Below are 22,504 nucleotides of genomic sequence, written 5' to 3'. Positions count from 1 at the left end.
AGAGATGGGAAAATCCTTCTACGACAAGGACTAGAGTGAGCGATTCCATCTGGAAGACTAAACAGATAGTTGTCCCCTGGCACTGCATCTGTCTCTGTGACTTCTGCCAGTGGGCAGCAAGAGCCAAGCGTGTACACCCAGCTCTTACTCTCTAGGGTACTGGGCTGAGAAAAGGGCAGGTGCAGGCCTCCCAGTGTGTAATGCTAATCTCATACATATATGTACAGCTGTGATTCCTAGTGTAGGAGGGCAGGGAAGACATCGTCACATGTACTTCTCCATATGAAGAAACAGGGACAGAGTTACGACACCAGTGATATCAAATGAACCCAAGGTCTTGCACAGAGTATACTTGACCTCTGAGCTACATTCAAAGTTCCAAGCCTTTCTCTGCTAACAATTTAGGCTCACAGATTTCTAAAGAGTTTACTCCTGGACTCTGTGTAGCTTCTTAATTCTTAAGTGTACATGTGGTGGTTTGAACAAGAATGGCTGCCGTAGGCTCATTTGAATGTTTAGTCACCGGGGACTATTTGCAAAGGATTAGGAGTTATGGCTTTGTTAGAGTAGGTATGTCCTTTTTGGGGGAAGTATGTTACTGGGGATGGGATTTGAAGTTTCAAAAGCCCAAGCCAGGCCTGCTCTATCCCTCTTTCCTTCTCTTCTTCTCCCTCTCTCTTCCTCTTCCCTCTCTCTTCCTCTCCCTCTCTCTTCCTCTCCCTCTCTCTCCCTTTCTCCCCCTCTCCCTCTTTCTTCTCCCTCTCTCTTCTTCTCTCCCCTTTTCTCCCCCTCTCCCTCCCCCTTTCCCCCTTTCTCCTCATCTCTCCCTCCCTCCCTCACCCCTTCTCTCCCTCTCCTTGTGGACCAGGGACCAGGGTGTGGCTCTCCACTACTACTTCAGGCCCGTGGGCGCTACCATGCTCCCTGCCGTCGTGATAATGGACTAAGCCTCTGAAACTGTTAAGTAAGCCCCCAAGTAAATACTTTCTTTCATAAGAGTTGCCTTGGGTATGGTGTCTCTTCACAGGAATTGAACAGTGCCTAGGATGTGTATTCATAGTTCAAAAATCAACTTCTCAAAGGAATGAATCAGACATTTCAGCTCTGCAGTCTGTGTATGATTAATGTTCTTTTGTGTGTATGTTTAAACGCAGATTATGTTCAAGAAAAGCTTTAGTCATGGCAAGCCACTCTGCTGGAAGTGCACTTTGCTCTGCTTCCAAGTTGCCGGGGGAGATAATTCACCTTACTCTGATACAAGTGAAAACGTTGAAGAGTTTCTTTTTCTGCTTGCTTGATAATTCTTCCATAGCCATAAAATACCAAGTTCAAACTTTTTTTTTTCTGACACCATATTTTGTTGTCACGGATACATACTCTGAGAGACAATTAAAAGAGACTTTATAACTCAACAGCCAGGAGAGCTTTTGTTCTAGCCTCTGCCAAACCTAACTCTGTTGGTCACCAGAGGAAAAAATCGTGAAGAGTTCCTGGGCGCCTACATTCCTTAAAAGGTCTTCCCTGAAGGGCACAGAAGAGTGGCAATTCTCTCGTTTTTCTTTTTTAAGTTATTATTTATGATGATGGTGGCAGTGGTGATGATGGCAATGGTGGTGTGGTTGTGTGTGTGTGTGTGTGTGTGTGTGTGTGTGTGTGTGATTATGCCAAGGCACACATGTGAAGATCAGAGAACAACTTTGTAGAGTTTTCTCTCTCATCTATCTCTTTCCATGGGTTCCAGGGATTGAACTCAGGTCATCAGGTTTACAAGACCCACAGGGCCATCTTGCTTTTCTGAAATGGCATTTCGATGATAGGAATCCTGCTCTTCCCTACCATTGGGTGTCTACCTACTCATCAGGCTGGGTGTTCAACTGTGGAATTTCCAAAAACCGTCCAGGTGGATTCGAGGAAACACATTAAAGTATATCATTGTCCATGCCTGTGGAAGGTCCTACTCCTGTCATTCATTCATTCATTCATTCATTCATTCATTCAATTATTAAAGGGGCTTCCACTCCGTGTAGCTTTCTGGGGATAAACAATGAGTAAAATTGACAACATTCTTGTCGTGGTGGAATTTACATGCAAGGCAGAACTTGATTTATGAATGCTCAAAACAAAAGGTGGACTTAACAAAGGAACAATTTATTTTGACTATCCTGTGTTCTTTAATCAGAAACCACGGTCTCAGCCCTTCCTAAGTCTGCTGGGAGATGTCTGAATAGCTTACCCATTTTAAGGTAAAAATGATTAGAGCTCAGAAATGTGTTTCTGGGTGCTGAGGGGCGACCAAGGAGAACAGAAATGCTGTGAGAGTAAAGGAAGGCCATTCCAAAAGGAATCCCCATATAGCCCTAAACTGAAAGAAAACCCTAGCTCACTTCTAGGTAGATAGTGACAGCTGGGTCCCATACATGTCATGCTTAGCGAACGTGAGCCTAGGACAGGGTAAATAGCCAACCCAGGGAGGAAATCCTCTAGGAAAGGGGGTCTAGACAAACCTTCTGGCTTTGTGAATAGACCCTAGAGCAGGGGCTGTACCACAGGAGATCACTCAGTCTGAGATGTGGGGTGGATAAGATGTGGCCTGTGTCTTTTGTGCCTTCTGTGCCTCTGGCTTGCTTTTGGTTCTAATATTTCAGACAGGTCAGTCCTCCATCTGCTATCCCTTGGCTTTGCCTGTGCAGTAAGCCAGGGCCCTATCCCACCCTCCTTCTCCAAGGAGAAGTCTTCCAAGGTAACACCCTCCCCAGGAACTCCCTGGCTCCTATGGGTGCTTTTCAACTGACATGGGCTATTTTATTTAAGGGGAAAAAACCACACTGGATTTCCACAGAATCAGTTTCTTGTGACATGCCTAGGCCTGTTAGCCAGGGAAGAGGCTGGTGAGCCACACTCCATCCCATTTTCCCAAGGAAAGATTTCTTTTTCTGTAGGAGGAAAGTTTGAAGTTAGGTGACAGAGGTTCTGAGGTTGGAAAGAGCCCTGGATGTGAGCTGTAGCCCAGAGTCACCGTGAGCTTTGACTGTGTTGTTTTAGGGGAGACTGTTCTCTCTGAACCCCAGCTCTTTCCTTCTCTATAAATGGGAAGCTGCTTCAGATGTCTGGCACCCACAGTTGTTAAAAACAGAGGTACTGGAGTGGGCCGCCTCTGGTTGCTTTTGGTTTTGCTGTCCATTGCTATCAGTGGACAGGTATTTAATAGCTCTGGGGTTCAGCTTCCTCCTCTGAAACAACAGACACAGAAATACTATCTACCTCGTAGAGTAGGTGCGGAGGTTAAAGGGTTAATGAACCCTGGAGTAGCAGAACCCGGATATGCATGGCAGCCAGTCCCCTTCTCCAGTTCTCTCAGTTTATGGATTTTGAGTGTGGTCATGGGAAATGTTGAATGTTGGAATGAGTCTCTCAGCATTTGATAGTGCTCTTCCAGCTGTCCCTGGAGCAAATCAAGACACAAAGTCTTTAAGAGGACAGCCTCTGCCTCCCTGTGATGACTGGAGAGATGAGGAAGTAACATGTTTGTGTGGCACACTATAAAATAAATACTTTTTTCTTTTTTTGAAACGAGGTTTCTCTGTGTAGCTAGGCTGCCCTGGAACTTGCTTTGTAGACCAGCCTGGATTTGAACTCACAGAGATCTGCCTGCCTCTGCCTCTTCAGTGCTGGGATTAAAGGTGTGCGTCATCACTGCCAGACTTTATAAAAGAAATCTTAACCTTCCACTGTAGTAGCAGATGGAAAATTTGATTATAATATAGATTATGAATGCTTTTTAGAATGAGGGCCCTGAGCAGCCACAGAGGAAGCTGCACACTGCCAGGGGGCAGGCATAGAAGAGGAGGAGGAGGAAGAGAAGGAAGAGGAGGAAGATGAAGGAAGAAGGAAGAAGGAGGAGGAGGATACAGAGGAGGAGGAGACAGAGGAGGAGGAGACAGAGGAGGAGGAGGAGGAGGAACAACTGTTTGACCCCCCTCTTCCTCCCTCCCTCTCCATCCCCCATGTATCCCCAGTTGGCCTCTTCTTCTCTTCCTCTCTCCTCTTTTTGTCCTTCTCTCCCCCATTCTCTGCTTCTCCTCCCTTCCCTAGGTCCCCTTCTCTTCCTGCCAATCAGCCTTCTTTATCCTAGGCCTGTTAGATGACTCATTCCTCAGCAGGGAGAGGGGATGCTGCAGTGCTCCCTCCCGCCACATGACTATGCTGCACTTAATAAGACACAACAGTAATTATATTGTGATCCTGGAAATAAAATAACACTCGGTTAAGTTAGAAAACACAAACTAAGTGGAAGGCAGTGCCCTGTGTCCAGGGAGGATTTACTGCTCAGTCTTGGGCTTGCCATATGTCCTGTGCTCTCCTGAAAGTCCTGTAAGTGACTGTAGCTTAAATCAGTTACACAGTCCCCCTTTTCTATTTCTTCTTCTTTGTCACCCTTCCATTCATGCCAGAAAGGACCAGGGAGGCCCTGATACGTGGGGGAGACATGACTAAAGACACGTTGGGTCACGGATGCACTCGCCTTTTAGAGACTGTGTTGGCATGGCTTGTGTCTCACCTGTGTGTGATCAGTAGCCATCCTGACTTACAAGTGGCATTTGCGACACAGGGATTACTCTGGGAATGGGCTCTGGAAGAGAAGTGAGACTTGGGCTGTACAGCACCGAAAGCGAGCATGCTGCAAACACTTACCCCCAGCAAGGGATGGAAACCTAGAACACAGGGCTTGGCTTTCCTTAGCGCCTAGTAGACTTACTCGGAAATGCCATCTCTACGGTCCCTAGTGGACCCTAAATGCTCCTTTTCCAGGGTGGTTACGAGAGCAGGATTTATCAGAATTTATACCTGTAGGGCATCAACCCATAGCATATTTTACATATTCCTACTTTCAATAACCAAAATTGTTTTGACACAATCCACAATAGAAATGTCTCGCTTATTTTTTTATTTCCCCACAGAAAATAACAATAAAAAAATCATTGTTGTAGAAGAAACAACCGAAAGATGATGGACAGGTGATTATAGAAGCAGTGATTTAACTCTGTGTGTGTGTGTGTGTGTGTGTGTGTGTGTGTGTGTGTGTGCATGCTCTCTCTCTCTCTGTGCATGTGTGTTTGTGGTATATGTTAACCCTCTCTGTGTATGCATGTGTGTTTGTGGCATGTTAACTCTCTGTCTCTGTGTTCATGTGTGTTTGTGGTATGTTAACTCTCTGTCTCTCTCTCTCTCTCTGTCTCTCTCTCTGTCTCTGTCTCTGTCTCTGTCTCTCTCTCTCTCTCTCTCTCTCTCCTCTGTGTGCATGTGTGTTTGCAGTATAGGTTAACACACACTCTCTCTGTATGTGTATGTGCATGTGTTTGTTGTATATGTTAACTCTCTCTCTTTCTCTCTCTCTATGTGTGTGTCTGCTTGTGTGTGTGTTTATGTGTGTGCATGTGTGTTTGTGGTATATGTTAACTTTTTAAAATAAAGATTTGGTTTTGTTTCAGATGCTATACTTCCTTTTTTAAACATCAGGCTGGCTTTAACTTCTGAAATTTCTGTCTCCCAAGTGCTGGAGTGAGTGTGTGCCCCCATTCTTGGCTTTACTTCCATTTATAAATTGATTTCTTTAAGGAACCCTACCAGTACACCCAGCGAGTTTCAGGAGGGGTTGGGGTCTACACACCTGGATGTGCTGGTCCCCCCTGTAACAGGAGGCCCAGTTTAAGCTATCAAATTTAGCAAATGAAAACACAGATGCCCACTTTATTCTGAACGTCAAAGATACATGAACTCCGAGATATACAGGTCTGAACATCAAAATCAACTGGATACCATGTGCCCGGTGGGAATAGGAAAGACTCAGCAGCCTTCTCAAGGAGCAGAGGTAGAAAGGAGGGAAAAGGGGTGGGGTGGGCTAGGAGACAATCAGCAGAGTTTGAAAGCTAGATGGGTGTTTGATTGTCAGGAAACTTGGGAGGTCGGGGCTTGCTGGTGAGAAGGGCTAGCAGGATGTAGTGCTTGTCCGGAGAGGAGGTAGATGGGGTCTGGGCTGTGAGGGGTCTGGAAGTCATGGGGAGTGGGATGTGGAGGGATGAGTGTGGAGGGATAAGAGGGGGGTCCCCACATAGCTCTAAGTTCCTTCTACATCACTTGTCTCTGGGACGAGAGGGGAGCATGGGTGGAGACAGGTCACTCTGTTAGGAGCTATGCTTTGAGAAGTCTTTCACCTAACAGGGTTTGATTTATTGTTGTGATCTGGGAGCACAGAGCCTGCTAAGCCTGCATATGTAATTGATTAAGTCTGCCTCTGAAGGGAGGACAGGTTGCTTGCTGCTGGAAGTAAGCCTGTTAACTGAGCCTGGAACACGAGGGACCTCGGTGAGCACAGAATAGGCTCCTTCTGTTCCCTGTCCCTGGCTCCCTTCATCTCCACGGAGGCTGTCTCATGGCATTGGAGCCACTGTCACTGATGACTGAGTCTTGGGCCCTGATCAGCCTGCTCGGACAAGGTACCCAGTAGCAGCAGCAGGGAAGGAAGCGAGGCTAGATTGCGGTAGCTGAGCGGACTTGTCATTCTGTGCTCACTGATGTGGGTGTGCCCAATTTAGGTTTCCTTAAGGTATTCAGCCTCCTGACTAAGGACAAGTTTGGGCCCAGGATAGTGACATCATTTCCCCCACTGAACCAGCTTGAGGCCCCCACAATCTAAGTTTCCATCTACACCTGACTCGGATGAGAGGAGAGGTCGGGGGGTAGACTGGTCACTCTGACAGGCTTTGGGGACAGCCTCTATTTACTCGCTGTACCATAGGAGATGGTGGCTTACCTCCCAGTTCATTGCAGTGATGCGGAGGGCTGAGCTGTGTGCTCTCTGGTATCTTGCCCAACTCATCTGTAAATCCCAAACTGGGAGAAATGTTTTGGGGGATAAATTTACAAGAACTGGAAAACTTACCATCTTTAAAAAATTATTTTACTTTATTTTATTTTAGGTGGTTTGCCTGACTGTAAGTCTATGCGCCATATGTGGGCCTGGTTCCCAAAGGACCCTAGAATAGGTAGACAAGATCCCCCAAGTTTCAGATGGTTATGAGCTGCCATGTGGGTGCTAATCCATCTCTCCAGCTCCCAAATTTATCTTTCTTGTTTGTTTTGTTTTATTTTTTACTTGAGACAGGGTTAAATTATGTAACCATGGATATCCTGGAACTCACTCTGTAAACCAGGCTGGCCTTGAACTCACTAAGATTTACCTGTCTCTGCCTCTAGAGTGCTGGGAATAAAGGTGTGTCCTAATACACCTGGCCTCCCAAAATTTTTCTTTAAAAATTTATTTTCAAAGTTATCTATAATCCAAAGTATAGTTATGATAGTTAAGACCTTTACAACATTTTTATGTCTCCTCCACCCCTCATTTTCTTCTTTTGTGAGAGGGTCTCACTATATAGCCTTGGTACTCACCATGTAGACCAGCCTGGCTGTGAACTCACAACTAGACACTTACCTGTCTCCTGAGAACTGATCATTTGTTCTGTAAATCCTTATTGGTATCCCATATAGAATTTTCATCCATCAGTGCTGACGGTCCTGTTTTCTTTTACAGATTTCTTTCTCTCTCACAGCTTCTAGTGTTTCCTAGTCTTCAGACTTGGTCCTTCCTCAGATCTTGGTGGACAGCCTCATTCCCAAGGAAAGTGAAGGGCATGCTAGGACTTGTCTTGGGGAGTGGACACACTCTTGTCTTTCATGGACAAGAACTTGTTTCAGCACCATGAATGATTTATGCAGCTAGAGTGAATGCTGGCTGGGGAAGGCGGACTGGAAATCACGACTGTCCAGCACTTACCAAAACACACACACACACACACACACACACACACACACACACACACACACACAGAATCCTTGAGTCTAGCTTCTTGGACTTCATTGCATTCTTACTGTTTCCCCTTTTGCTAAATGAAAAAAAAATGGTGCAGAGGAAGGGGACAAGTTCGTCACCCAGGCTGGCCCTGAACATGAAACAATCTTTCCCACTTGCCTCCTGAGTTCTGGGATTGCAGGAATACACCACCATGTGCGGTACAAAAGGAAAGTTGGGTCCCAGTCTTTCAATAGTGGCTCAGCTGGGTTTAATTTTAAGGCTACACGTATGTCTGTGTCTACAGACTACATTCACAATGTGACTGCAGTTCCAGAATGGGTGTCATTTTATCTCAATGTCCATTTTAATTTTTAAATATTAAATGCTAGAGAGTAAAGCTTGGGCTAGAGAGAATCCCTTCTCATTGATCTCCTTCCTCTCAATTTAGGGCTTCAGATGGAGTTGTAGAGTTAATAGCAAGCTAGATATAGTGGTGCAAATTTGTGACCTCATTACTTGGGGGTCTGAGGCAGGAGAATTATAAATTTGAGGCCAGCCTGTGAGATCCTGTCTCAAAAAGAAATAAAGTATCAGGCTCTGTGTTGAGGGCTAACATTTGATTATTTAATCTCTGCACCAAGCCTACATAGCGAATACTTAGTAGGTACTATTTGTACCAAAGAACTAACAAGAACGAAGATGGAGTGGCCAGTCTCCAGTCTGACAACTGCTGGGAGCACAGCCTGCCAGTCCTGCTTGTTATCGCACCCCCTCTGACATTGCGTGCTAGAAGTGGATTATAGACACTGCACACATTCCCCGTCCTCGGAAAGCTCCCCAGTATGACATCCTGCGCCTGGGATAAGAGCCGGCTCCTTTGAGTGAACGTGGAGACTGTGCCCGATCATGTTGCAATGCTCTCACATGTGGCTCTGGGCTCTGACCCAGGCAGCTGAGGCCATGCTGGGAAAATGGCACCCACCTCCCTGGATGTTCCCCACCCATTTCCCAGGAGATTTGACTGTAGAGCTGTGCTTGTCTCCCTTTCCAGAAGGAGCCGGTGCACTTTCCAAATATTAATGGAGGTGCCCTGTCTTTCATTGGCATCATATCATAGAGTAAATGCCACTTGTTACTTACTATCTGTGCAATAGTAAACACTGTTTACTATGGTACCGGCAGGCACGTTAGCTCATTTGAATCCTCGAAATTCGTTACCTGTCTGATGGGGCTTCAGTGAGGTTTTCAGTAGCTTGTGCTACCCAGAGAAGAGGGGAGGCATGGGCTTAATTCCAGGGCTACATGACTGTGAGCCACAGTAGCTTACAGGTTCTGCTCACATACATTATTTAACTAAATTCAAGATGCTGGACAATAATCTTCCAGATTCTGGGGTTCGTTTTTCTTGAACCCCACCAACGGCTCTGATTCTCCTTGATTTTTCTCTCTTTTCTTCTACTCTTCCGTCGTCTTAGCCAGGTAGCAGGAGTACGTTCTGCACCTACCCTGTGCGCATGTGCGACTGCGTGCGCATGCATGCGTGCGCGCGTGCGTGCGCGCGTGCGCTATTTGATTAAACCCCATCCCAGAGTTACTTTGAGGGAGGAAACTAGTTTTTTAAAATAATATTCTTATCTATTCTTTGAAATGTTCACTCGTTTATACAATGCCTTTCGGTCATTTCCATCAGCGTTACTTCCCTCCAGCTCCTCCTAGTGCCACCGCCTCGCCTCACCTCTCTCCCAGCTTCATCTCCTCTTTTTCATTTTTTGTTTATTAATAGCCTTCTGAGTTCAATTAGTGTTTCCCGACCCGTATGTGCACGGGAATGAGGCCATCCATCATGGCACGTGCTGCCTCACAGAGACCATGTCTCCAAGGGAAAATGACTCTCTGAGAGGACACTATTCTACCCTGTCTTTCTGTCATGTAAAACCCTGACTGGAAAGTGGTAACAAGTAAGAAGGTGACGTGCCTAGAGGATCCTCTGGCCCCAGTATAAGGGTCCTAAGTTCTGTTCCCAGCTCTGCCACTAATTAAGAAACTGTACTGCTCACTTCCGTTTTTTTCTCACAGGGGACTTCCGAAAGAGGAAAGAGATGACATGAAACAAACAAACAAACAAACAAACAAACAAACAACCCCAAAAACAAACAAGCAAAATAAACAATCTTTTGTCTATAGGAGAAAAAAGACCCGTCCCTGAGGAGTTAAGCAGAGGGATACATGTGAAAGCCTGGCGTGTGGTAGGTTCCCCGGAGTATGCGAGGCATCAGGGAGATGGCTCCTGTTGGAGCCAGAGGACTTGCAGAGTCTCAGGAAGCTGGATGCTGACAAAGCCAGGCCATCCACACAGGGCTCTCCTGACTGTGCCTGCAGGGTATAGTTGGTAGCGTGCCACAGCTCCTAGGAAAGTGACCTAACTTGGATTTTTTCACCATGAACACAAAATTGCAAGTAATTCTCATTTGCATGGTGATGGGAGTTTATTTTTCCCAGAAGCAATGTGTCAAAACTCGGAGGGGGAGGTGTGGGGAGGCATTTTCTTAATAATGATTAATCCGTTGTTCCACAAAGAAAAAGAAAGAAAAGAAAACAATTAGGAAAATGAAATACTAAAGAAATGGGGGGCGGGGTGGGGGAGAATCTCCTGAAGGTGGACCCACCCAGTAAACCTTGACAGCATTTCCTCTTATCCATCCCATAAAAGTAAGCAGCGCATTCCAAGTGGGAAAGAGCACAGGGAGAGAGAACTCTGCTGCGGCAGGAGGCACCCGGAGAGGTGAGGCTGGCCTGGGCTACCAGGGGCTTCACTGGGGTCATGCGTATACGGGGGTTACTGTTATTCATGACTTGTGTTGAAATGAGGTTTCTGTGGGATAAGGAGAAGTGTCCCAATGTGTGTGTGTGTGTGTGTGTGTGTGTGTGTGTGTGTGTGTGTGTGAATTTTCTGGTACCTTCTTTTTTAACAAAAGGAAATGGAGAAAAGAAAGGGGAAAGAACAGAAAATAGAGCATGAGGGAGCTAAATAAATTATGGCGTTTCACCCCAGGAATGTAACCTTTTGCAACATTAAATATCTTTTTAACTACAAAGTCCATTTCCGGGTTCGGTGGGACCTGGTCAGAGATAGGTTTCTGTCTGCTGTGGAGCTGTGATCTCCAATGGAGGTAGCTATGTCTGCAGGAGAGACATTGCTTTGCAAATGGGAGGCTTGGCCATAAGAGGGGGTACAGAGGTCAGCTGACCATGTTGGCTCTGGCACCATTTTTTTTTTTTCATTTTTCTTTTTTTCAGAGCTGGGGACCGAACTCAGGGCCTTGTGCTTGCTAGGCAAGCGCTCTACCACTGAGCTAAATCCCCAACCCTCTGGCACTATTTTATTCCCCTAATTCTTAGTTCCCTCCTTGGTGAGACACGGAGAGGAGCAAACCTTGGCAGGAGGGTAGGTGTCGAGAAACTAGGTCTTTGTGCAGGGGTTTTCTACAGTGCCCAACATGCCTGCTGGCTAGGACAAGTGCTGCCTCCTGATGTATCTCAATGGCCCAAGATGTCTGGACTCTTAGAAGGAGCAGACTGGAGAGGGCAGGGCTGCCTATTAATTTCCATTGCCAATGGGATTTTTTCCCTTATTTTGCCAGAGTCAGAAAGCCAATCTCTGCAGTCTAGGTGGACAGCTGCCTTCCATCGTTGCAGAAGGCATGAAGGCACAGTGCGCGTCTCGATGGCTCCTGGGCATGGTGTTCGTTCTCTGCTCAGTTCATATCTACAGTCTTAGGAGATGTCTGGTTTCTGTGGACATGCGCCTCTTGGAAAAGAGTTTTCAGGAGATCAGGAGAACCCTGGTGAGCATGGGTTGCCCGAAGGAGTCGGTATGCTTAACCTTACAACTCAGAGTGCAAGGCAAGTCCCTGCCTGTTGCTTGTGAAGGTTCCCATTGATGTCTGCCCTGTTCTCCACAGCAAACTAAGGACACCTTCAAAAATGTCACCATCCTGTCCACCCTGGAGAACCTGAGGAGCATTAAGGTACCAATTGGTTTGTGTCTCTTGTGCTAAGAAACAAATCCATGCCCAGGACTCTCTTAATGGTCTAGGTTTCTTTGTCATCTAAGTAGTTTGGGCATATCGGTATCCCAATGACTTTGAAACCATGGGCATGGCCAAAGAAGTGACACTTCCCCAGAGAGTACTCGTTACTTCAGTGGGGCAGGATTCCAGTGGCTTGGTGGCTGTTTTGGAAGGTTCCATTGGGAGAAGCGAAATAGAACAAAACAGAGTCATTTAAAGCTGGGGGTGTGAATACGTTGATAAAGGTTTAAGATACAGGGAAAGTGGGTATAATATCAGTGAGGTCAGGGTGGTGTTCCAGGGACAGGGAGCAAGCAGGTTAGGATGCAAAGGACAGGCAGAATAGTGTAAGGGCTGAGACGGCTACTTCTGGAACTAGGCTGAGCCTTGGCTTTCTGACAGGGACAACAGAGAGGCTGGGGAGGCTTTTGAGATTAAAGTTCATATCAGAATTAGTATAGAATGGCTGGTAATGAACCTTACAATGACGGCTCGTTGGGAAGGCCAGTAGGATGCCAGTCCCACTCTCCAGAACAAGTATAGATAGATAGGATGTTACCAGACAGCTTGCTATGTTGATTCTCCACTTTACAAAAAGAGCCTGTCAGGGACTTTTAGAGTCATCTCTCAGCCAGATGTGTGGAACATACCTGTACTCTCATCACTTGAGAGGCAGAGGCAGGAAGGCCATTACAAGTTTGAAGCCAGTCTGTTCAATTTTATGAGTTCCAAGTCAGCCAGGGGTATGTTGATGCAAAAACAAAAAAAACCCAAACAAACAAAAAAACAACTTTAGCTCAAAGGGAATAAGCAATAGTTTTTCCTGGGGTCACAGATGAGCCACTACAGCCTGGGTTCTAGGCTATACCAAACACAGTGTTGCAAAGCAGTACAGTTTCATGAAGTTTGTATAGTAACGAAAGAAGGTCATTAATTAAGGCATAAAATTTAAAATATACTGGTGAAAAATAAGGTGCGTAGGTTATAGAAAACTGTGGAGAATCTGCTAAGGGCCTCAGAGGACATTCTTACTTTTGGGGACACTAGTGGTCTGTTAGTATATTCTAAAAGTTTCTCCCGATTGTCATGGGTGCTAGGTCAGACATAGGGGTGAACGGCTACTACGGGGTTAAAGAGAACCCAGGATAAGTTGAATCTGGATCTGCAACGCTACAATCCCCACAGTCACAGATGTTCTGATTAGTGAAGCAGCCCTTATAGAATCTTTATCACAGTTTAGGATTTTCTCCTGGAAGCTTCTAGTTCACAGTTGTCAAGACTCTGTCTCAAAAAGCAAAGCCAATTAGAAAAAACAAAGTAAAACAAAAAACCCAACTGTTTTGACCTCTGGGTCTATTGTCAAAATGATGGACGTTGATGGAGTTGTTGAGGACTTACAAGACTAACTCTATGAGGAACTGAGATTGTCAAGCAGAAGAGGGTGATGAGTGAATGGCCAAGCCAGGAATAGGACACACCCCCTTCCAGGTTATGTCTCTGTTTCCAGACTCTTTCTCCTTTTTTTTTTTATCTTTATTAACTTGAGTATTTCTTATTTACATTTCGATTGTTATTCCCCTTCCCGGTTTCTGGGCCAAAATCCCCCTAGCCCCTCCCCTTCCCCTTCTATATGGGCTTCCCCTCCCCATCCTCCCCCCATTACCGCCCTCCCCCCAACAATCCCATTCACTGGGGGTTCAGTCTTGGCTGGACCAAGGGCTTCCCCTTCCACTGGTGCCCTTACTAAGTTATTCATTGCTACCTATGAGGTCAGAGTCCAGGGTCAGTCCATGTATAGTCTTTGGGTAGTGGCTTAGTCCCTGGAAGCTCTGGTTGGTTGGCATTGTTGTTCATTTGGGATCTGCAGTGTTGGTGGTATAGTGGTGAGCATAGCTGCCTTCCAAGCAGTTGACCCGGGTTTGATTCCTGGCCAACGCAGCATGCCCAACTCTTTCTCCTTTTAAGCTTAAGAAATAGCTGACATGGAGTTAGGAATGGAGTTCATGAATTTAGACGTTTATCATATTCTCCTGTCCCCCCTCTTTTACTTTTCTCTCTCCCTTCATTTGTCTCTTAAAAATTTATTTGTGTGGATGCGTGCGTGTGTGTGTGTGTGTGTGTGTGACACACACATGCATGAAAGAGAGAGTGGGGGAACTTTTGGTTCTCTCCTTCCTTCATATGAATTCTGAGGGTTCTCAGGTTCTCAGTTTTGGCCACAAGTGTGTTGTGTTGTCTGCTGAACTAACTTCCTTCCTTCCTTCCTTCCTTCCTTCCTTCCTTCCTTCCTTCCTTCCATATGGGTTCTTTTCTTCTAATGCCACAGTCTTTACTAACATAGACGTGTGTCACTTCTCCTCTGGTTAAGCAGCCCAGTGAGAGAGAACAGGCGAAGAAAAGATCCAAGCATTCTGACCAGGCTGCTACTACTCTCTAGGAAAAGCTGCTCTTGGGGCTAGAGGCAGAGGCGTAAATCTTCTGCAGTTCTTCCTTAGGCCTGCAGAGTGCCAATTGCTAGAAGGAAGCGGACCTCCTTTTCTGAGCTATGCTTTGAGCATCTGGAGCCTTGCCTCAGAGGCATTTGCTTTCCATTGCAGTCCTCTGACCTTCCCAGATGTGCCTGTCACTCTGTAGTCTTGCAAACCCCACCCCACCCCCAATTGAAGGGGACAGACTGCAAGAGAGCCCAGTAGTATAGCCCAGGGCTCAGTGGCTAGGATGGATATATTGGTCATGCTAGGTATGATATCTGATGTTCAGGAGCCAAGGACATTGTGGGCTGGGAGACTACAGAGCTGACAACCTTGGCTTGTGGGATACAAACCATCTCATAAAGGGGGCACCTGGTTCTTGGAGGGATTTAAGTTTTCTGATAACATGTTGGGGATGCTGTGGAGCAAACCTTATCTGTGATAGGACTCCGACCCTTATTCTTTGTAAATACATCTCCTGGCTGTAGTAGCTTGGCCGTGGGAAGTTTGGAAGAATACCCTGAATTGTAGAAAAGAACATTTAGTTCTTTTACTTGCACTTTGCCTCTGAAATACTGAGAGCAGAGGGCCTCCAAAGGCCTGATCTAACTTGTGTTTGTAGCCTGTAGATGTGTGCTGCGTGACCAACAACCTGCTGACATTCTACAGAGACAGGGTGTTCAAGGACCATCAGGAGACCAGCCTTGAGGTCGTGAGGAGAATCAGCAGAATCGCCAACTCTTTCCTCCACATGCAGAAAACTCTGGAGCAATGTGTGAGTCAGTGCCTCGGGCACCCAAGCTTCTGTTCGCATCTGTCCAGAAGGAGCCCAGGCCTTGCAGAATCAGGACATTTCTTGCCCTGTCATTCACTTCCTGTCCTTTGAGACTTTGCAATGGTCTTGCCAGTCCCAGGGGCTTCCTGCTTGCTGACACCTCATCAAATGGGTCTCCTCGTGCAGTGACCAACTGATGTCAGCATATCTCCTAAGTGTACAGTAGCCCACCAGAGGGACATGCCAAGGGTTGCATTCTGACCATAAGTATATACCTCTGGACTTTCTGTTTCTGATCCTTTGGAATTTCCACACTAAGACATTCTGGGACGTCATATGGTCAGGCCTGTCTCTGAGGGTCACCTGTAAGCTCGCTAGTCACTTGCTAAAATCAAAAGTAAAAATAACCAACAAAAACTTAGGCTAAGAGAAACCTTAGGTTCCAGACCAAGGGCTGCTGAGGAATTCCTGTGTGGTATGGATCCTTTGAGGCAGAAGATTTCTTCCCTTTCTGTGTCTCAGATTCAAAAATTGTTAGAAAGGGTAATGGACCCTGTCCTGCTTTAAAAATGACACTAGTAGAATCAAAAGGATAAATTTAATCAATGAATTAACCTGGGGGGGGTGTCATGTTCAGAGTTGGAACAAGGAAGACCTGGTATTTGCTCTTCCGATGGCAACCACCTGGTTGACTATTGATGCTCGAGCAGAAGGCCAAGTGCAGACCTTCTCTGCAGTCAGACCTTGTTTCCTCACAGCCCCTTTCTCCTAAGCTTTTTCACCCAACCTAGGGAGGAGGAGCATGTGGGGGGAGGAGGTAGTGCAAGTGTCGTCTACTAAGTGCTGTTCCCATTATGTCCCAACAGGTGCACAGACAATGTCACTGCAGTCAGGAAGCCACCAATGCAACCAGAACAATCCATGACAACTACAACCAGGTGAGGTCCGGAGAGAGTATAGGGAAGCTGGAAATGTGAGAGGAGGGTTGAGAGGGCTCCAACATCTCAGCCTTCTCTGCATGTAAAATCACTTATTCTTTCTGCTGGTCTTCATTGAAGGCTCATCCAATGGATGCCTGCAAAGTGTTGCAGGTCACTGGACAATTCTCTGGCCCTCCTCTCTGTCCTCTCTCTACTGTTTTCTTGCACCTTCACACCGGGCCTGGGCTGCATAAGATGTGGTCATACAGAAGGCACAGTGATCCTCAGTGAAACTGAAGTCGTTACCCACGAAACATGACACATATAGCATCCCTTATGGGCGGAAGCTGGCCCTCGGCATCCTGCATACTGGAGTGCTCGCTCAGTAGTTCTCATGGGGAGGGATGCTGTTGCAGGAACAGCGGTCTGTGTGTCATCGGCAGATCTGACTGAAGTGCAGAGTTTGTAATTCTGCCTTGAGGCCTAAGTTCCTCACGCCCAACACTCTCCAAATGATGTTGGTGCTTTGAAGAACTAAAGAGTTAGGACTGTTTTGGAGCTCCAGTTCTTTGGGGACAGGCTTTATTAAGTGATGCTGTAGGGACAATGAAGAACCAAGTGGTTCCTACTGTGAGGCAGATATTGTTGTCAGCCCAGTAAAGTGTTGTCACAATAGGGCTCGGCATGAAGTAAACTAGAAGATGGGGGCACAATGAGGAACACTTGACAACTTGGAGCACACAGGACTCAGTCCCATCCTGAGTGGCTCCAGAGAATGTTCCTTTAACCCCTACCACATCTTTTTAGTATAGAAAGGCATGAAACAAATCATGAATTGCTTTCTAGGTCTGCTTCTTTTACTTGCTGCCCGATGTTTGGGTAGACATTCATTGGGGGTCTCAGTGACCTGATAATATCTGTTGAATATATATACATACATCCTGCTCCATGCTCCCAGAAATAAGACTCAAACTCATATTTACAAATACCTTGGCCATATAGATAGGCATAGATCATAACTTAAAATAATCCATTTATTTTAATCTACATTTTGCCATGTGGCTGGTTACCTGTGCTCGTCACATCTTCCTGGGTGAATCCCCTGTTCCTGGCACTATCCCAGAATCCTTTCTACCTACAGGATGTCCCACCTCCTATTTCCTGCCTAAGGGATAGGCCATCAAGTTTATGATTGACGGGGACCACATCCATACAGGTACAGGCTAGTCTCTCTACATATGTCTATAAGGGGCAACATGTCCTCCTTATTCACTGGAGAGCACTGGAGAGAATCAGGCTTCCCAAGAAACAAGAGTGATTAAGTTGAATTGATGTGAATAGAAGATTAAAAAGACCTGGCTGGCAAGGTTAGTATTTCCTGTGAAAAGAAGGAGAGAAAGGAGAAAGGAATGCAGGATTTAAAAGTTCGTGTATAGGGAGCTAAAATGATTTAAACTGTTTGGGTGGTAGGAGTGGGAGTGGTACTAAGCCATGAGGAAAGTAACTTTTGATCCTGCATGCTATTTGAGAAGTTTGATAAGGAGAAAGCAAAAGTTCATAAGGTTCAGAACATGGGAACTGTAATATCCGAACTTTGGTGCAGTCAGACTTCATGATGCCACTCTACATTTTTAATTAAAAAATCAATCAATTAATGTACTTATTTATTTTTGTTTTAGCTGGAGGTCTCATCTGCTGCCCTTAAGTCTCTAGGAGAGCTGAACATATTTTTAGCCTGGATTGATAGGAATCATCAGGAAACGTCTGCAACTTGACACTAGATGCCTCGTCTGATTATCCAGAGATAAAAAACCGACTGCGAGGATTTTTGAAAAAAAATGTTGTTTTATTTTTGTTTTTGTTTGTTTGTTTCGTGGTCAACAGCTAACTATGAAGAGAAGAGGAGAGAGATGTGGGAAGCCCCAGAATTATCTGACAATGAGGGTTTTTTTCTTCAGAACTTGCTGAGGTGAAAGGGATTCTCTCTTCTGGGCTGGAGCCTTACAGAAAAAATTGTGCTTTGAGTAGATCTCAGCTCGAGCTGAGGTCTCTGCTCGATCCTATCAGTAGCTAAGTTGGCTGCTGTGGTATTTATAGCAATATGGGGCTGTGGAGGGACGTCAGACGTCATAGGAGCAGTAGACAGCCCCTCTAACTTATTGCAAAGTGGCTTCTTCCAGGCCTAAGCTGTGCACCTTGTGGTGTGCTATAGTGCATATTGTACTGACTGACATTTATGAATAAAGTGTGGTTTACTATGAGAATGAATTGTCTTCGGATTCGTTGAAGACTCGTCTGTGCAAGGAAAAGAGGTCCCAAAGATGCAGAACACCAGGGAAAGCTTAGCCCTAGACGAGGATACAATGTATGTGGATATATGACTACATTTTTCATGGCTGTAACAAAATATCTGGGCTGGGTAACTTTGTCAGTAAAACACACTTATTTAGCTCAGAATTCTAGAGGTTCAAGGGTATGGGCCGCACTGTCTGGCTGTGGTGAGGACTATACAGCGGGCGCTGTCATAAGGGAGGGACCATGGCAGGCAGAAGAGAGCACATTGAGACAAGCCAGAGTAATTCAGGAACCAGGCCCACTCTTCCCCCTTTAAAAATTCCTTTATTAACTCTTAGAGAATTTCACACATACGTGCCAGGTCTAAGCAGCCACCATGGCCATCAGAGAAATGATCCATGGGAGGCAAGAAGGTAGGTTGGTTCAACACGACTCAGTAACTGGTGTTGGCTCACACTTGGGGAGTCTGACCCCCCAAGTAGTTTGTATTTGGCATATTTAAGCACAGCACGATTCGGTGAAAAATTTCCTAGTGATAAATCACTTGGTGTGCACAGCAAAGCTTAAGGCATGACCATGTCGAACTTTTTTGTAAAGTACATGTGACGTCTTCCATAAAGATAGGTTCTACAGATTGAGAAAAACAAGCCCGTGATAAGGGTCTAAGGGAGGCACTGATGTGGTCTCTGCCACACAGGTAGCGCCATAGCTTGACCGAGAAAAGACAAGATCACCGTTCTATGCTGGGTAGAGACGCCATGGCCAAGGCAATTTTTATAAAAGAAGGCATTTAATTGAGGGCTTGCGTAGTTTCAGAGGTTTAGTTCATCATTATCATGGCGGAGAGCATGGCGGCAGGCAAGTGTGGTGCTGGAAAGGAAGCTAAGAGTTATACACTGAGCCAAAGGTTCAGAGAGAGAGAGAGAGAGAGAGAGAGAGAGAGAGAGAGAGAGAGAGAGAGAGAGAGAGAGAGACTGGGCATGGCATGGGCTTTTGAAAGCTCAAAGCCCATTCGTAGTGACACATTTATTCTTCCCCCATCGAGGTCACACCTCCTAATTCTGTTCAAACAGTGCCACTCCCTGCTGACTAAGCTTTCAAATATATGAGCCTTTGGGGGCCATTCTCATTCAAACCACCACGTGTGTGCATATGAGATCTCCAAAATCAGGCAGACTGGGTTTGAGTCCTGCATGACTGAGCAAGATGCTCTGTTTCCTCCTGTATAAAATAGTTACTGACGTATGTCTGAGAATGTTGAGTTGATTATACAGTGAGGTAATCCCCCAGTCTCAGCAGGGTGGAAGGTACCATGATAGGCATAATTCTGATCCTGAAGCATCTCTTGCTCCAGAGAAGTTGTTTCATTTCTTTGGTCTTTAGTGCCTGTTGATACCTTTATGAAGTCCGGCTTCTTACCACCCTCCAACACACTGTACTCTACAGAACACTGTAAAAGCAAGACTCATTCCCGTGACTAAGGAGTCTCCGTTATTTGCCTGTACACATTCTCTAGCTTCCATCCCTCACACCGCCTCTGACCTCCTCGGTGTTTCAGGACACACCAGGCATGCTATCCCCTCAGTATGCTTGCTTGCAAAGCGAAGTAGGGTTTCAGCCCCTCACTTCACAAGTCGTGCTTTAATGGGACTGATAGGCTCTGAAGAAGCAAAATTGTTTGCAGGGTACTCAGTTTCTTCACGGTGACTCTGAACTGCATCCCATGCCAAGCTGCCTGGACCACCACTTCCAACATCTTTGGTATATTTCTGACAACCCTAGACTTTCCCAGAGACTTATGATACTTGAACTCTTACTTTCTTCAAGCTTTCAATCCACAGAACCCAGTGATCCTAACATCCAAGCTCTACACCAGCAGTCTCATGTCTCTCTTTGTGTTTTCCTAGCATCCTGTGTTGTTTATTGTGTTTGGGTGAGCTCGTTTTTGTGTACTCTCTGGTACTTAGTATGTGTTTACACATTCCTGGAACAAATGACCTGAATGGGTTAAAGCAATTCTTTTAAGCAAACATTTAGATTGTGTTTGTGTGTGCTGGCATTAGTCCTCAAAGACATAATATATTTTACTATAAATGCACTATATTTAATTCTCATAATAATTTCATATCGATCCTTTCCAGCCTCTGCCTCGGACGCCGCTGCAGCCGCCATGATGTTGATGCCTAAGAAGAATCAGATTGCCATCTGTGAACTCCTTTTTAAGGATGGAGTGATGGTTGCCAAAAAGATGTCCACATGCCCAAACACCCCAATCTGGCAAACAAGAATGTGCCCAACCTTCACGTCATGAAGGCCATGCAGTCTCTCAAGTCTTGAGGCTACGTGAAGGAGCAGTTTGCTTGGAGACACTTCTACTGGTACCTCACAAATGAGGGCATCCAGCGTCTCCAAGATTACCTGCACCCACCTCCAGAGATCGTGCCCGACACTCTGTGCTGCCTCGGCCCAAAGGTCCAGAGGGTGAGTGGCCTGTAAGAGTCACAAGAGGGGAGGCAGGCAGAGACACCTACAGAAGGAGTACTGTGACCCTGGAGCTGACAAGAAAGCTGAGGCTGGGGCTGGCTCAGAATTCCAGTTTAGAGGGGGCTTCGGTCGTGGACGTGGTCAGCCACCTCAGTGAAGTTGGAGATTATGTTGTGTTGAATAAACTTTAAAGAAAAACAAACAAACAAACAAACAAACAAACACAGTCCCATATCGATGCTTAGTATGACGCTAGGCTATAAAGGTTACCTCACTGAATGCCAGTAGTAAAGATAAGTAGACCCCAGGGTGATAATGGGAAAGGAGGTTAAAGTGACATCTCTAAAGCCACGCCGCTCACACATAGTGAAGCTACTGGTCTATCCCCAAACAAGGTTCCAGAATGAACAGTAACCTTTAAAGCAACGGCCATGTTCTGAAGCAGTCTTGGCAACACTGAGGTGAGAACTTAGGTTTTTCTCCCAAACTCCTGCTTTGTCCTGAGGTTCAGACATTGGGAGCAAATAAAAAAGGATTAAGCTTACCAGGACCCAACATCTACAGTTGTCAGGGTTCTCTAAAGGAATCAAACTGATAAAATGAATACATCTGCACATGTGTGCGCACACACACACCTACACACAAATGAATGTGTATGCACATGTGTGCACACATATGTATGTGTGTGAGCGCACGCACACAAACACACAGACACACAGAGACATATCAAGACACACAGGCTGTGGTCTCAGTAGTCCAAAAATGGCCATCTCCTGCCAGAAAGGCCAAGGATCTGGTAGTTGTTCCATCCATGAGACCGGATGTCTCAGCAGTCCCAGTTTGGTGTTAAAGTTCTGGAAATTCCTAGAGTGCCATTCATCAGCCTATGTTGGATTCTGAAGAAATCATTCACCAGTGAAGGGATGATTCAGAAACAGGGTTAATGAACTTGCCAGTCAGCGTGAGGGCAGGCAGGCAAAAAGCAATAGCTTCTTTATCCACGAGCCTTTACACAGGCAGGCTGCCACCAGAACATGTGGCCATGATTTAAGGTTAGTCTTCCCACCTCAAATGACCCTATTAGGAAAATCACTTATAAGCACACCCAGAGGCTTTGGGTTTTAGTTGATTCCAGAGGTAGTGAAGCTGACAACTTAGGTCAGGATTCATGAGTTGCAGAACCAGATCCAAACCCTAAATCTGGGACCCTCAATCATGGGTCCGGAACATCTATGATGAGAAAGGCTGGCTGAGGAAGAGATTTACTGGTCTGGTGATCTGTTCCTGCAGGAAAGAAATGCTGGTGGTAGAAGAGGAAGAGGAGGAGAAGGGAAGCAAGGGGAACCCAGAAGCAGAGTTCTCCCTCTCACCTCATTTTATCGGCACTCGCCATGTCTCTACCTACCTCACATCTGGGCTCTCAGACGTCCTCTCGTTTTGCTTGTTTTGTTGGCAGAGTTATGGCCTTCTTTTTCCTTTCATAGAGTTGATCTTGAGACTATTCAGAAATTATGCACAAATAATGTGCTTACTAGGTTATGGAGTGTACTATTCTAAAAGTGGGACAATATAAAGAAAACTATTTAGTCCCTGTGGAAATAACTCGCAGATGTGTGGAGATTGTTTTGGTGTTCTGGGTT

At 45.9% G+C, this 22,504-nt stretch overlaps 1 protein-coding gene, 1 non-coding gene and 1 pseudogene across 3 annotated transcripts; all 3 read left to right on the top strand.

Annotated features, from left to right (window-relative positions):
- The first annotated feature begins 10,564 nt into the window (after window positions 1-10,564).
- Window positions 10,565-19,283, top strand: Il19 (interleukin 19). Of its 2 annotated transcripts, XM_087581633.1 has the most exons (6): window positions 10,565-10,631; window positions 11,491-11,694; window positions 11,812-11,877; window positions 15,013-15,165; window positions 16,032-16,103; window positions 17,765-19,283. In XM_087581633.1, the coding sequence occupies exons 2-6, from the start codon at window positions 11,551-11,553 to the stop codon at window positions 17,858-17,860; spliced, it is 531 nt and encodes a 176-aa protein (XP_087437759.1). In that variant the 5' UTR covers window positions 10,565-10,631; window positions 11,491-11,550; the 3' UTR covers window positions 17,861-19,283. The 2 variants fall into 2 exon arrangements, with proteins under 2 accessions (XP_087437759.1, NP_001414763.1); NM_001427834.1 differs by having other exon boundaries at window positions 10,582-11,694.
- Window positions 13,786-13,857, top strand: Trnag-ucc11 (transfer RNA glycine (anticodon UCC) 11). Its single transcript has one exon. It is a non-coding gene; the product is annotated as a tRNA-Gly (tRNA).
- A 1,270-nt stretch (window positions 19,284-20,553) lies between the features above and the next one.
- On the top strand, window positions 20,554-21,063 carry LOC134481490 (small ribosomal subunit protein eS10-like; annotated as a pseudogene).
- Window positions 21,064-22,504: the final 1,441 nt, after the last annotated feature.

The sequence above is a fragment of the Rattus norvegicus genome, chromosome 13 (assembly GCF_021556685.1).
Source record: "Rattus norvegicus strain SHRSP/BbbUtx chromosome 13, alternate assembly SHRSP_T2T, whole genome shotgun sequence".
Lineage (NCBI taxonomy): Eukaryota > Metazoa > Chordata > Mammalia > Rodentia > Muridae > Rattus > Rattus norvegicus.
The sequence above is the reverse complement of the archived record's forward strand: the minus strand, read 5'-3'. Positions and strand labels throughout refer to the sequence as shown.